The following is a 14,342-nucleotide window of genomic DNA, read 5'->3' as shown; positions in this document are numbered from 1 at the left end:
TCGCTAGGCTACATAAATCTGGGTTTTTTGTTTGTGAATATTGGAAGATATGGCAGCTTAGGAAAGAACCTGGATGTTGTGCCATTCAGCTGCTATTGTTAGTATTTATTTTTCCCTATTTGTCTTCATTTCTGTCATCATCTCTATTGTTGTCTCTTTCCGCTTTTCATCATTTTTTGTTTGTCAATGTCTCCTATCATCATGTTCCTGGAGGCTTATGGACTGTTATTTTTTGCCTTTGAGTCATTTCCAGGTTTTGGCAACTCTGAGGCATTTTCTGGAGCTGCCAGTGGTGCAGCGGGTTAAACGGCTAAGCTGCTGAACTTGCCCACCAAAAGGTCAGCAGTTTGAATCTGAGGAGTGGGGTGAGCTCCCGCTGTTATCCCCACCTTCTGCCACTCCATCGGGAACGTAACGGCGCTCCATGAAGTCATACTGGACTCATGACCTTGAAGGCATCTACGGACAATGCTGGCTCTTCAAGCTTAGAAATGGAGATAAGCACCACCCCCCAGAGTCGGACATGATTAGACTTAATGTCAAGGGGAAACCTTTACCTTTACCTTTTGGAGGCATTTTCTGGGGCCGAGAGAGTGTGACTTGCCCAAGGTCACTTAGTGGGTTTCCTTGGCTGAGCAAGGAACTGAACCAGGTCTCCTGAGTCATAGTTCGATGCTCACACCACTACTCCACACAAAGCCATGTATCAAGAGGCACTTGACTTATACCAGAAGGAATTTGGTAACCAACAGCATTTCAATTGCTCAAGAAAGTCCCACATTGTTAGAAAATGTATACATTGCCAAAGATTTGACAGGCAGGGTCTTCAAAATCCAGCAGCACATCTCAAGCCATTGCCTAAGATGATGCTATTAGAGTGCTCCATACTCCAAGAAAGGTCTCCAGAGATCAAAAAAATATGATTTGTTTGTTGTTTTCTCCAGTTGATAGATAAAAGAAAGCACTTGTGGCTGGGAAACAAATGCCTGAGATGTCAAAATAACTATGGCATTGCAAAGTGGGTCCTGACTCCAAATAGGGTTTTTTAAGCTCAATGTTGGTGTTGTGAAAAAATGGTATAAAACGTTTCTTGATGCCACCCATTTATGCAAATCTCTTAGCCACAACGTGCGCTGTTTATAGTAGACTCTGCAGAAAATGCTTCAGCTGTACTCTGTACAGAAATCATCTGGGGAGGCCCTGTTCTCGATCTCACCTACGTCACAAATACGTTTGGCGGGGATGAGAGACAGGGCCTTCTCAGTGGTGGCCCCTTGGGTATGGAACGCCCTTCCTAGAGACATTAGATCAGCCCCTTCCTTGTTAGCATTTTAGAGGAAAGTTAAGACCTGGTTGTTTGAGCAGACATTTGAAAAGGCAGTGTAACAAACATAGGAATATGGAACGAGTGGATCCAATCAAGATTGGATCTTGATTTTAACTAAGAGATGCTAATGAGTTATGTTTTATTGGCTTTGTAATGATTGTATATTTGTGCCATTGTTTTTAATTATTTTAATTGTTTTATGATATTTTGAGCATTGAATTTTGCTACTGTAAACCGCTTTGAATAGTCCATGGGCTGAGAAAAGCGGGATATAAATATAGTAAATAAATAAATATATATATTGTCAAAGGCTTTCATGGCTGGAATCACTGGGTTGTTGTAGGTTTTTTCGGGCTATATGGCCATGTTCTAGAGGCATTCTCTCCTGACGTTTTGCCTGCACCTATGGCAAGCATCCTCAGAGGTAGTGAGGTCTGTTGGAACTAGGAAAAAGGGGTTTATATATCTGTGGAAAGACCAGGGTTGGGCAAAAGATTCTTGTCTGCTGGAGCTAGGTGTGAATGTTTCAGCTGACCACCTTGATTAGCATTTGATGGCCTGGCAGTGCCTGGGGCAATCTTTTGTTGAGAGGTGATTAGGTGTCCCTGATGGTTTCCTGTCTATTGTTTTGCTGTTGTAATTTTAGAGTTTTTTAATACTGGTAGCCAGATTTTGTTCATTTTAAATAAATAAATAAATAAATTTTAAATAAATACTCCACAAAAAGGAAACTCAGCCTGTTTAGCAAGCCTTGGAAATGCTGGTCTATTTATCAGCAAAAGTTTGGTGTTTATACCTTTTTCATATACCTATATACCTGAGGTTAAGTAAACATGTCTGAGGCAGAAAGGGATCCTGAGTGGAAAAGATTTAAGAAGACCTCATACTATGAACCTTGCCTTGGGTGAGTATGGAATTTCATTTCTGCTGGACTAAAATGTCTGGGACACCCCGAAACAGTGAAAGCCTTGGTTGTCCCTACATTGGTTCAAGCAATGCCTGATGGGAGGAAACAATGTGATGTTTCCCCCCATCAGGCATTGCTTGCAGGTTTCAAGCTGGTCTGTGGACTAATAGAGGACAGATGGCAAAAGCAAAGGAGAGAAAGGGGATGAAGAAAGTTCACTTATATGCTAAATGTGAAATCCCATGCTTATGTAATCCTTATGCAACTCCTGAAAGACATACTATCTGTTAGGGTTGCTGTGACTTATTCTTGGTTGTCCTCCGGTGTCTTTGATAGCAACCTGCCATGCAGGTTAAGATTTTCACAGCTTGAAGGCTAAAGAGATCAGGAAATCCTTGCTTGCTTTGGTGTGGCGCTGCAGTTCCCACTGCGTGAGGAGAAAAAGTGGAAACTCTGACATCCCATCCAACATTTCACACACATCCCCACCCTCCTCCTTTGTCACGACCACAGCCTTCTAATTTTGTAATATGCTAAATGCTGAGAAAAGTTGAGAAGATGCCCCGTTCCAGCGGAAAGGGTGTGAACGGAGGTTTGGGATCTTGTAAAAGAGCCGCCAATGGTTACTTTTTTTACTTCGTTCCTCTCTTTTTTTTACCACCTGGGATGAGAAGACATGCTAATGGGATTTCTTGACTCCACTGACACAATAACTCACCTACACATTGTTTTGGTGGATATTTTGGTTCATTGGGAGATGGGTGCCTTTTCAGACTCTCCAGCTGTCATGACTTGGCAGAGATTGCCCCAAGTGCTCTGGTCATCCTGCTATTTCAGTTGCTTTTCATAGAATCATAGAGTTAGAAGAGATCTCGTGGGCCTTCCAGTCCAACCCCCTGGCAAGAAGCAGGAAAATCGCATTCAAATCACCCCCAACAGATGGCCATCTAGCCATTTGTCTCAGTTTTTCTCAGTTGCCCTAGTTTTTCTCTCCTTTGCTCATTTTCCTCCTTATTCTCCACCTACCGTATATTCTGGCATATAAGACTGCTTTTTAACCAAAGAAAATCTTCTCAAAAGTCAGGGGTTGTCTTATACGCAGGAGTAGCCTTATGCATGGGAGTAGTCATATATATATAGTCTTATATGCGGGGGTAGTCTTATATGCCGGGAGCCGTCTTATAGAGCGGGTGCTGAAACTTCCAGTCCGGATTGGAGAGTCTGTGGTTGCTGCATATTGTGGGGGGAGCTCAAAAGTGGCAGTGGCCATGTCCCTGCCGTATGCAGCGACTTTATGAAAGCATTAAGGGCGACGCTGCACAAGTATGGTAGAAGAAAATCCATTCATCAGGATTCGTGAACTTAATGCGATCCCGATGGTGAGGTGAAGGGGCGCCTCACCGGGAAGGTGTAAGTGAAGGGCGGAGTAAGCTGCAGGCATCTGGGGTGCCCGGAGTATGGAAAAAAGAGATAGAGTGGCTCTGGGCCCAGAAATACACAATTCTTTTACCTGTCTGGCCCGCCCTTGTATTCGGTTACTGTACCTCCTCCTTTGCCTCTCTGACCTTGCTCTTGAAGACTGCAGTGAAGCGGTGCAGATGCGCATGTGTGAGATCTGAGAGGCAGAGAAGGAGGTACAGTTATAGGAAACTTACCATATTGAAATCAAATCTGATGCTTTTAAAAAAATTATTTGATGTGAAGAGGGGTAGTGTTATACGGTGAGTATATCCCAAACTCTATATTTTAACTGGAAAAGTTGGGGGTCGTCTTATATGCCCAGTCGTCTTATATTTCGGAATATATGGGTACTTCATCTGTTGTAAACTTATTTCAGATTCCAAAAGCAGTCTGAACTGAGTTTACTCAGTGGGAGGGAAAGTGTGTTAAACGGTGCTCAGACAAAAGCAAACTGCTGCAGCCTCTTCTAACCTTTGTCTTCTTTATAGCTTTTGCCGTCCTAAGTCTACTCTGATATTATGTGGCCACATAGGTCCAAGCTCCAAGAAAGGTTGGAGACTATAAACATTTCTTCTCTGGACTATTTTTCCCAAACAGCATAGCTCCAGGCATTTTCTGACTAGATTGACTAAAAGGGTTAAAAAGTGATTTTACCAAGCTCTGGCTCTAGGAAAGTGTTCAGTCCTTTAGTACTATGAGACAGAAGGGATTTCTTTGTGTACATGAACCATTGTCAGTTGGAGAAAAGTAAGGGAATAATACACCAAGAGCTATAGTAACTGCTGTATCCCTTCCAGCTACGGTGACATGGTCCCAAGCACCATCGCAGGGAAGATCTTTGGCTCCATCTGCTCCCTTAGCGGGGTGCTGGTCATCGCCCTCCCTGTTCCTGTCATCGTTTCCAACTTCAGCCGGATCTACCACCAGAACCAGCGGGCAGATAAGCGACGAGCGCAGCAGGTAACTGAGAAAAAGCAAGAAGTGGATAAAAGGCAAAGGGAGGGGGGAGGCAGAGTGTACAGGGGAAGGATCCTTCGTTGACTCTCTTTTCATACATTTCTTTCTCTCTTTCTCTTCTTTGCCCCTTGCAGAAAGTTCGTCTGACCCGGATCCGTCTGGCCAAAAGTGGTACAACTAATGCTTTCCTTCAGTATAAACAGAATGGAGGCCTTGAGGTATGGTTGCAAATTGCAGGTTCGCTTTCCTGTACACTTGACCCCTTTGGAATTACTATATTTTTTCGTTAGCTCAGGAGCTCATAACCTGTGGTCCCCTAAGGTTTCATCGATAGGCTTAAGACAGTGGTTCTCAACCTGTGGGTCCCCAGATGTTTTGGCCTTCAACTCTCAGAAATCCTAACAGCTGGTAAACTGGCTGGGATTTCTGGGAGTTGTAGGCCAAAACACTTGGGGACGCACAGGTTGAGAACCACTGGCTTAAGGGGTTCACAAACGGGAAAGAATAGCAAAGAAATAATCTTCTCTTCAATTTCATTCCTGTTACAGGCATTCCCTGAGTTACAACCATCTGACTTTAAAACAACTCATAGTTAAGAACAGGGGTGAGACTACAGGAAGTGAGAGAAATCTACCCCTCGGGATGGAAATTTGCTCCTGAAAGAGTTATCATTGGGGAAAGGGGTCTCCACTGAAGCTTGATTGCCATTCCTTGTTTCCCAACAAGCCAATTTTTTCTAAACCTAATTGTCACAAAGGACAGAAAGTGGGGTGAAATCTTCTAAACAGGGGCACAGACAGCAAAACAAATACCACAAGTGTGTTAACCCTTGCCTATGCTATCCAAAGCTTAGATAGATAGATAGATAGATAGATAGATAGATAGATAGATAGATAGATAGATAGATGATAGATAGTGTGTGTGTGTGTGTGTGTGTGTGTGTGTGTGTGTGTGTGTGTGAAAGAGAGGCAGAAACAGAGAGAGGATGGAGTTACAAACCTACAGAACCTATCTTGTTCATAACTTGAGGGGGGACAGATGTTGTGACTATAGTTTTAATCACATTCTCAGTGGTTCCAGGACTCTGGCAAATCTTAGTTGCCTGGGGTTTACTTTGGAAAATTAAATCAAGAGTATGAATATAAAATTAACATTCCCTCCCCTCCTTTCCTCCCACTACTTGCCCGCAACTCCTGTTGGAGCTGTCCAGAGTAGCAGGTCTCCTAGCCTTTATCTTCTTAAGAGATTCCAGTAAGGATTTGGGAGTCTTTTCTCATACTGGGTTGTATATTCCTTTGCCCTATGGGTAATCTCTCAGAGACTGTACCCCAAGGAGAGGCAATGATGGGCAGACCAAGATCCTAGAGTGATTGGGGGCCCATCTTCTTTTCTTTTCCACTATCTGCCAGCACTGCCTTCTCTTCCATTTCCCTGCCCTTTTAGTGTGCTGTGAACTCACCGAGGGTCTAAACTTACAGAGTTTTCAAAATGATTACAAGTGCCACATGATTTTCATAGTATAGACCAGGGGTCCGCAAACTTTTAAAACAGAGGGCCAGGTCACAGTCCCTCAAACTGTTGGAGGGCCAGATTATAATTTGAAAAAAAAATGAGTGAATTCATATGCACACTGCACACATATTATTTGTAATGCAAAAAAACATTTAAAAGCAATACAGTAATTAAAATAAAGAACAATTTTAAAAATATGAACTTATTAGTATTTCAATGGGAAGTGTGGACCTGCTTTTGGCTGATGAGATAGGATTGTTGTTATTGTGTGCTTTCAAGTCGTTTCAGACTTAGATTGATCCTGAGCGAGGGCCGGGTAAATGACCTTGGAGGGCCGTATTCGGCCCCTGGGCCTTAGTTTGAGGACTCCTGGTATAGACCTAGAATGTCCACCCTTCACGCCCTATCATTGTTTATATCTCATTATTCTCCCAAGATTGGGACTCAAGACAGCTTACTTTTGAAAAAAAGAAGAACAATACAGCTAAAAATATGCCAGAAGTGAACATTACAATGAGATTAAACTATTCATAATATTAAAACCATTTAAGCTGACGCTTAGAAAGATAAGATGTAATTGAAAATATAAAAAGCAATTTAAAACAATACAGCAGCCTCAACCAATTTGTTAAAAATGTTCTGTAATGAAAGCCTGTCTGAATAAAAAGAAGGGAGTTCTAGAGCAGGGGTTCTCAACCTTCCTCATGCTGCGACCCCTTAATACAATTCCACATGTTGTGGTGACCCCCCCCCCCACCATAAAATTATTTTCCTTCCTACTTCATAACTGTCATTTTGTTACTGTTATCAATCGTAATGTAAATATATGATAAGCAGGATGTATTTTCATTCACTAGACCAAATTTGGCACAAATACCAGATACGCCCAAATTTGAATACTGGTAGGGTTGGAGTGGGTTGATTTTGTCATTTGGGAGTTGTGGTTCCTGAGATTTGTAGTTCACCTGCAATCAAAGAGCATTCTGAACTCTACCAACAATGGAATTGAACCAAACTTGGCACACAGAACTCCCATGGCAAACACAAAACACTATGGACTCAAACAAAGAAGGATCTAGACCAGTGTTTCTCAACCTTCCTAGTGCTCTCTAGATGTAGGTGAACTACAACTCCAAAAGGTCAATCCCCACCAAACCCTTCTGGTGTTTTCTGTTGGTCATGGGAGTCCTGTGTGCCAAGTTTGGTTCAATTCCATCGTTGGTGGAGTTCAGAATGCTCTTTGAATGTGAGCTATAAATCCCAGCAACTACAACTCCCAAATGACAAAATCACTCCTTGGGTTAGTAGGCATCTTGTGGCCAAATTTGGCGGTAATTCATCTAGTGGTTTTTGAATTATGTTAATCCCACAAACTGACATTACATTTTTATTTATATAGATGTCCCAGTTCTAATACTTTCCTAGCTTTCTGCTTAACACTGAATGCGGAGCATTATATGTTGTAATTAGGCCTGGGCAACCACAGAAAAATTTGTTTCTAAAATTGATTCGTTTTTTGGGGTTTTTTGCATTTCGATATTTAAAAGAATTCCGAAATTTTTCTTTTAAAAAGTTCGATATTTACGAAATTTCGTAAATGTTAAAAAAAATTACGAAACATTAACGAAACAAATACGAAACAATAACGAATCGATTCGTTAATGGCAGACACAACCGCGCAATACGCTAAAAAACCTCCAAATGGGACAGGGGGAACTTCTGAAGCTTCCCTCTCCCTCTGTTGTTGACTGTTGGTGTGATATTATAATTTTTTTCACTAATTAAACAAAAAACAACTATAAAACTTGCCCCAGACATGCGGAAATAATAACGAAACGACCTCAAACCGATAACGAAACGAATACATAACGAATCCGAAGCATTTACGAAACGAATTTAAAAATTCATTTCGTTTTTAAGTTCCTCCTGAATGGTTCGTTATCGCTTTGTTATCAAAAAATAACGAATTTTAACGAATTACGAATTAACGAAACAAAACTGCCCAGCCCTATTTGTAATACAACCCTTCGCTCCACCCCAAGTAATAAAATAACATTAAAAAGTAGACAGAAGTATAGATCTAGCCAAGCCATCGCATGTTTTACTTTTCGGTATGCAGGGAATTTCTTTTCAGTGGAAAAAGCATTCCGACCTGCTGTTACCCATTTGCAGCCAGACATAACATGATCCTGTGCCGCTTGCTTTCAAGCTGGCCTACATACAGTAGCACTCTATTTGCTCACATGTGCTCCCACGCCCACAGACTATCCTGATGCACAGGCACATTGGCATTCAAGGCAGACCTTCCAATTTAGAAGTAAACGTGTGTGTGTGTGTGTGTGTTTGTCAGTGTTATGTGTGCACGCATCCTGTCTAATTCGGCACTCATCTCCTTTCTCTCCCACAGGACAGAGATCCAGATACACATGCCTTGGCTGTGCGCAACCGCTCAGCCTTTGAGCAGCAGCACCATCACTTGTTGCACTGCCTTGAGAAAACTACTGTGAGTAACAATATATATGGGGAAAACAAACAAAGGAGGGATGGGGGCAAAACAGGCAGAGGATGGATTGAGCTTGGTGATTTCAAGGGGCTTTTGAGATAGGCAATGGTATCTGCTTGCTTTCATCTTATACAGACTTGAGTAGCTTTAAAAAGTGAAGTTGTCCCTTCTGGTATTCTGGAAAGCAAGGAGTAAACCATATGCCTAACTCACTTTCTTGCTCTGGACATCTAATACCTTCATCAACAACAACAAGGCCGGGCCGGGCTAGTGTGATTTTAGAAGGCCCAGGAAATTAGGTAGAGTCTATGTCTGTACATTTCCAGGGCCTAATAGAAGAAAGTGACCTGGGTAATTGGTAGAAGAAGATATGGCCAATTTCTACAGTATCTGGGGCAGAGCTAGAACTAGTCGTTCTCAAAGGTTTGTTTAAACCACCAGGTCTTCAGGCTCTTATGAAAAGAGGGAAGGGATGGGCCTGTCTTATTTCTCCAGGAAGGGCATTCCAGAGGTGGGGGGCCAGCACCGAGAAGGCTCTCTCTCTCGTCCCCACCAACCTTGCTTGCGACGGTGGTGGGAGCGAAAGGAGGGCCTCCCCGGAAGATCTTAAAGTTCGCGCTGGTCCATAGAGAGAGATGCGATCGCGAAGATGGGCGGCGCCCGAACCGTTCATCAACTAAATTGAAGTTCAGTAGCAAACAATTCCTTCATTAAAGTTTCAGTCTGATGCATACACTTCTAATACCAAGCATTGCTGAACAGAGGGAGGCTTGCTGTGTGCCTTTAAGTACTTTCTGATGTATGGCACCCCTAAAGCAAAACCTACCCTGGCATTTTCTTGGCAAAAATGATTCTAGGGAGGCTTGCCATTGCCTTCCCCTGAGACTGAGAGCATATAACTGGCCTGAGGTCACACTCAGCTTGTCAATATCTCTCTTCAACTGTGGTGCCCAGATTTGGACACAATATTCCAGGTGTGGTCTAACCAAGGCAGAACAGAATAGAGTAAACGCACTGTATTCTGTTCTGCCTTGGTTAGACCACACCTGGAATATTGTGTCCAATTCTGGGCACCACAATTCAAGAGAGATATTGACAAGCTGGAATGTGTCCAGAGGAGGGCGACTAAAATGATCAAGGGTCTGGAGAACAAGCCCGATGAGGAGTGGCTTAAAGAACTGGGCATGTTTAGCCTGAAGAAGAAAAGGCTGAGAAGAGACATGATAGCCATGTATAAATATGTGAGAAGAAGTCATAGGGAGGAGGGAGCAAGCTTGTTTTCTGCTGCTCTGGAGACTAGGATGCGGAACAATGGCTTCAAACTACAAGAAAGGAGATTCCATCTAAACATTATGAAGAACTTCCTGACTGTAAGAGCTGTTCAGCAGTAACTCTCTGCTCCGGACTGTGGTGGAGGCTCCTTCTTTGGAGGCTTTTAAACAGAGGCTGGATGGTCATCTGTCAGGGGTGCTTTGAATGCAATTTTCCTGCTTCTTGGCAGGGGGTTGAATGGGATGGCCCACAAGGTCTCTTCCAACTCTATGATTCTATGATTTCCTTGGGTTTCGAACCCTGGTCTCCCAGCATTCTTGTGCAGAACTTGAACTAGTATATTTATTTATTTACCACATTTATGCCCTGCCCTTCTCACTCTGAAGGGGACTCAGGACAGCTGTCCTCATGTGACATGACATGACATACCATGCTGGCTGTCCTCAATCAGACTTAACTTGCAAAAAATTGCATATATCCGCTGCATCCCTCTTGACCTTCCGGAAACAAGTAAAATCCTGGCTATATCAGGCATTTGGAGAATAGGCTGACCTACTGATGTATTGACTTATTTAGAAATGATAGACTGTCCTTGGATAATGATTTAAATCGGTGACCACTGACTATTTGTTGTCAGTTTTTATATCGTTTTTATATTGTTTATATGGTTTTATACTGTTTATACTGTTTTATATTGTTGTTATTATTATATTGCTGTTACTTGTATATTACTTGTATATTACTCCTGGAATAATGATCCCATAGCACTTTGTCCTCCAAAGCACTTTACATTTCTTTAGGTCTGCTCGTATGCCCTTCCACAAACACCACTATCACCTTTTCGTCCATGTCCCAGCATTACTTCCAATTTTAATTTTACATTTGGCCTTCCCACTGTTTTTAATTGTGTGTTGTCTTATTGATAATGTTGTATATTTTATTGTCTATGTTTTTCATTTTAATTGCTTGTATTGTTGTTTTATTGCTTGTATTGTTGTATTTGGGCTCCGCCTCATGTAAGCCGCATCGAGTCCCTTGGGGAGATGGTAGCGGGGTACAAATAAAGTGTTGTTGTTGTTGTTATTATTATTATTATTATTATTATTATTATTATTATTATTTATGTTTTGATGTGGGCGCCATGGGGTGCCACTTTGTAAGCCATCCTGAGTCCCTCTGCGGAGGTTGAGAAAGGACAAGATATAAAAGCCCCAAATAAATAAATAAATAAACCATAGAATCATAGAGTTGGAAGAGACCATCCAGTCCAACCGCCTGCCAAGAAGCAGGAATTTTGCATTCAAATCACCCTTGACAGATGGCCATCCAGCCTCTGTTTAAAAGCTTCCAAAGAAGGAGCCTCCACCACACTCCGGGGCAGCGAGTTCCACTGCTGAACGGCTCTCACAGTCAGGAAGTTCTTCCTCATGTTCAGATGGAATCTCCTTTCTTGTAGTTTGAAGCCATTGTTTCACGTCTTAGTCTCCAGGGAAGCAGAAAACAAGCTTGCTCCCTCCTCCCTGTGGCTTCCTCTCACATATTTATACATGGCTATCATATCTCCTCTCAGCCTTCTCTTCTTCAGGCTAAACATGCCTAGCTCCTTAAGCCGCTCCTCAAGGGCTTGTTCTCCAGACCCTTGATCATTTTAGTCGCCCTCCTCTGGACACATTCCAGCTTGTCAATATCTCTCTTGAATTGTGGTGCCCAGAATTGGACACAATATTCCAGGTGTGGTCTAACCAAAGCGGAATAGAGGGGTAGCATTACTTCCCTAGATCTAGACACTATGCTCCTATTGATGCAGGCCAAAATCCCATTGGCTTTTTTTGCTGCCACATAACATTGTTGGCTCATGTTTAACCTGTTGTCCACGAGGTATACATTTAATATAGTAATACTAAGCACAGTGTTAGTGTAGTAGACAGTCAGTGCTTCCACTAAGAACAGAGAGGCTGTACAGCCATCTGTTAGGAGTGCTTTGATTGTGTGTTCACTAGATGGTCATTGTGTTCTCTTCCAAATCTAGGATTTGATGAATTTATGTTTCTGTCTAACAATTTAGTTATTTATTTTAATTTGGGCATTTCTAGATCACCTTTCTCCAAGGACTCGAGATAAACAATAGATAAAATATAACAGTGTAAATAACCCATTAAAATAATCCTGTCAGATCTGAAAAACCCAGTCAGCTCTGCCAAGGATGGTTGTAATTCTAGTGGAGGATAAGTTAATCACACACTACAAGTCTTGTTAGCCTCTAGGAAAACTTAATGAGACATGTAATGGTCCCTTTGACCAACCGGATCTTCCAGAAACCCTACCTAAGGGACTATGGGAGTTGTAATTCAAAACACACAGGGCACAAAAGGTCCTCAACCCAGCTCTGGAGAAAGCTTGAGACAACAGTGGTTGCTTGGCACTGTCCAAGGTGCTGTTTTCAGCTGTCTGCTTGGGCTTTTGCCTTGACTTTGAGTGCATCCAAACTGTAATTATAGAATCATGCTATGGAATAATGGGGATTGTAGTTTTATAATATCTTTAGCATTTTCCGCTAAAGAATGCAGGTGCTCCTCTAAACTACAACTCCCATGATTCCACAGCACTGAGCCATTGCAGTTAAAGTGGTGTCAAACTACATTCATTCTATAGTGTAGATACTTCTGGAGTTAACGGGATTTAATCTTGTCTGCATAGGCAACAGGATGGTGCTGCACTGTGAGTGTTAGACAACAGTTCTGCAGATCAATATTCAAATCCCCACTCGGCCATGGAACCAACTGGGTGGCCCTTTGGCAATTTACATACTCTCACCCCACAATATCCTATGATAGATTTGCCTTAGAGTCACAGTGAGTTGGAAATGCTTTGATGTTGCATAGCTACTATTACTACAACAACAAGAAATTCAAGTGCTATACCTAAATAACCAGATCCCATTTGATCTTGGAAACTAAGGGCCCTTCCAGGCAAGGCCCTATATCCCAGGATCTGATCCCAGGTTTTCTGCTTTAACCTGGATTATATGAGTCCTCCAAAAATCGGGTGCCCTAACAAATTTGTGAACATCCTGCGGCTTCTCCATGATGACATGATGGCAACAGTCTTGAAGAGCAATGGCTCCAAAGTGACCCATTTAAGGTGGAATCAGGTGTCAAACAGGGATGTGTTATTGCCCCAACTTTATTTTCCATCTTCATTGCTATGATACTTCAACTTGTGAATGGGAAGCTTCCCACCGGAGTGGAAATTATCTATTGGACAGATGGCAAGCTATTTAACCTCAGCATACTGAAAGCCAGAACCAAGGTTACAACAACATCTGTTATAGAACTCCAGTATGCTGATGACAACGTTTTCTGTGCACATTCAGAAGACGATCTATAAGCCACTGTAAACACCTTCGCAGCATATGAGAAGCTTGGCCTGTCATTGAACATTGAGAAAACCAAAGTGCTATTCTAGCAGTCACCAGCCAATCTCTTTCCAATGCCAGAGATATAGATTAATTATGTAACATTAGAAAACGTTGACTATTTCTGCTACCTTGGCAGCCACCTCTTTACCAAAGCCAACATCGACACCGAAATAAAATATCGCCTGAGCTCTGCGAGTGCAGCATTTTTCCAAATGAAGCAGAGAGTGTTTGGGGACCGGGACATCCGTAGGGATACCAAGGTGCTTGTTTATAAAGCTATTGTCCTCCCAACACTGCTATACGCCTGAGAAACGTGGACAGTCTCCAGACGTCACATGTAACTCCTGGAACGATTCCATCAGCGCTGCCTCCGGAAAATCCTGAAAATCTCTTGGGAAGACAGGCGGACAAACGTCAGCGTGCTGGAAGAAGCAAAGACCACCAACATTGAAGCGATGGTCCTCTGCCATCAGCTCCGTTGGACCAGCCACGTTGTCCGGATGCCCGACCACCGTCTCCCAAAGCAGTTGCTCTACTCTGAACTCAAGAAGGGAAAATGGGATGTTGGTGGGCAAGAAAAGAGATTTAAAGATGGGCTCAAAGCCAACCTTTAAAACTCTGGCATAGATACTGAGAACTGGGAAGCCCTGGCCCTTGAACGCTCCAGCTGGAGGTCAGCTGTAACCAGCAGTGCTGCAGAATTTGAAGAGGCATGAATGGAAGGTGAAAGAGAGGAGTGTGCCAAGACAAAGGCGCATCAAGCCAACCCCAACCGAGACCGCCTTCTACCTGGAAACCCTCACTGCGGGAAAGGATGCAGATCAAGAATAGGGCTCCACAGCCACCTACGGACCCACCAGAACACTGACCCTGGAAGCCTATCCTACTTGGCCAATGAGGGATCACCTAAAGAAAAAAAGATGAGTTCCTACTGCCAGATAATCTGGAATAAACAGAAAATTTTGCATCAGATCCTGAAATATAT

At 42.7% G+C, this 14,342-nt stretch overlaps 1 protein-coding gene across 1 annotated transcript in view; it reads left to right on the top strand.

Moving 5' to 3' along the window:
* The window catches only part of KCND1 (potassium voltage-gated channel subfamily D member 1), a 109,923-nt gene that overhangs the window by 77,332 nt on the left and 18,249 nt on the right, over window positions 1–14,342 (top strand). Inside the window, exons 3-5 of the mRNA XM_060763133.2 lie at window positions 4,493–4,655; window positions 4,787–4,870; window positions 8,572–8,667. Coding sequence (XP_060619116.1) covers window positions 4,493–4,655; window positions 4,787–4,870; window positions 8,572–8,667 — 343 coding nt within the window. The remainder of the gene's footprint in view (window positions 1–4,492; window positions 4,656–4,786; window positions 4,871–8,571; window positions 8,668–14,342) is intronic.

This window comes from Anolis sagrei, chromosome 2 (assembly GCF_037176765.1).
Source record: "Anolis sagrei isolate rAnoSag1 chromosome 2, rAnoSag1.mat, whole genome shotgun sequence".
Classification (NCBI taxonomy): domain Eukaryota; kingdom Metazoa; phylum Chordata; class Lepidosauria; order Squamata; family Dactyloidae; genus Anolis; species Anolis sagrei.
The sequence above is the reverse complement of the archived record's forward strand: the minus strand, read 5'-3'. Positions and strand labels throughout refer to the sequence as shown.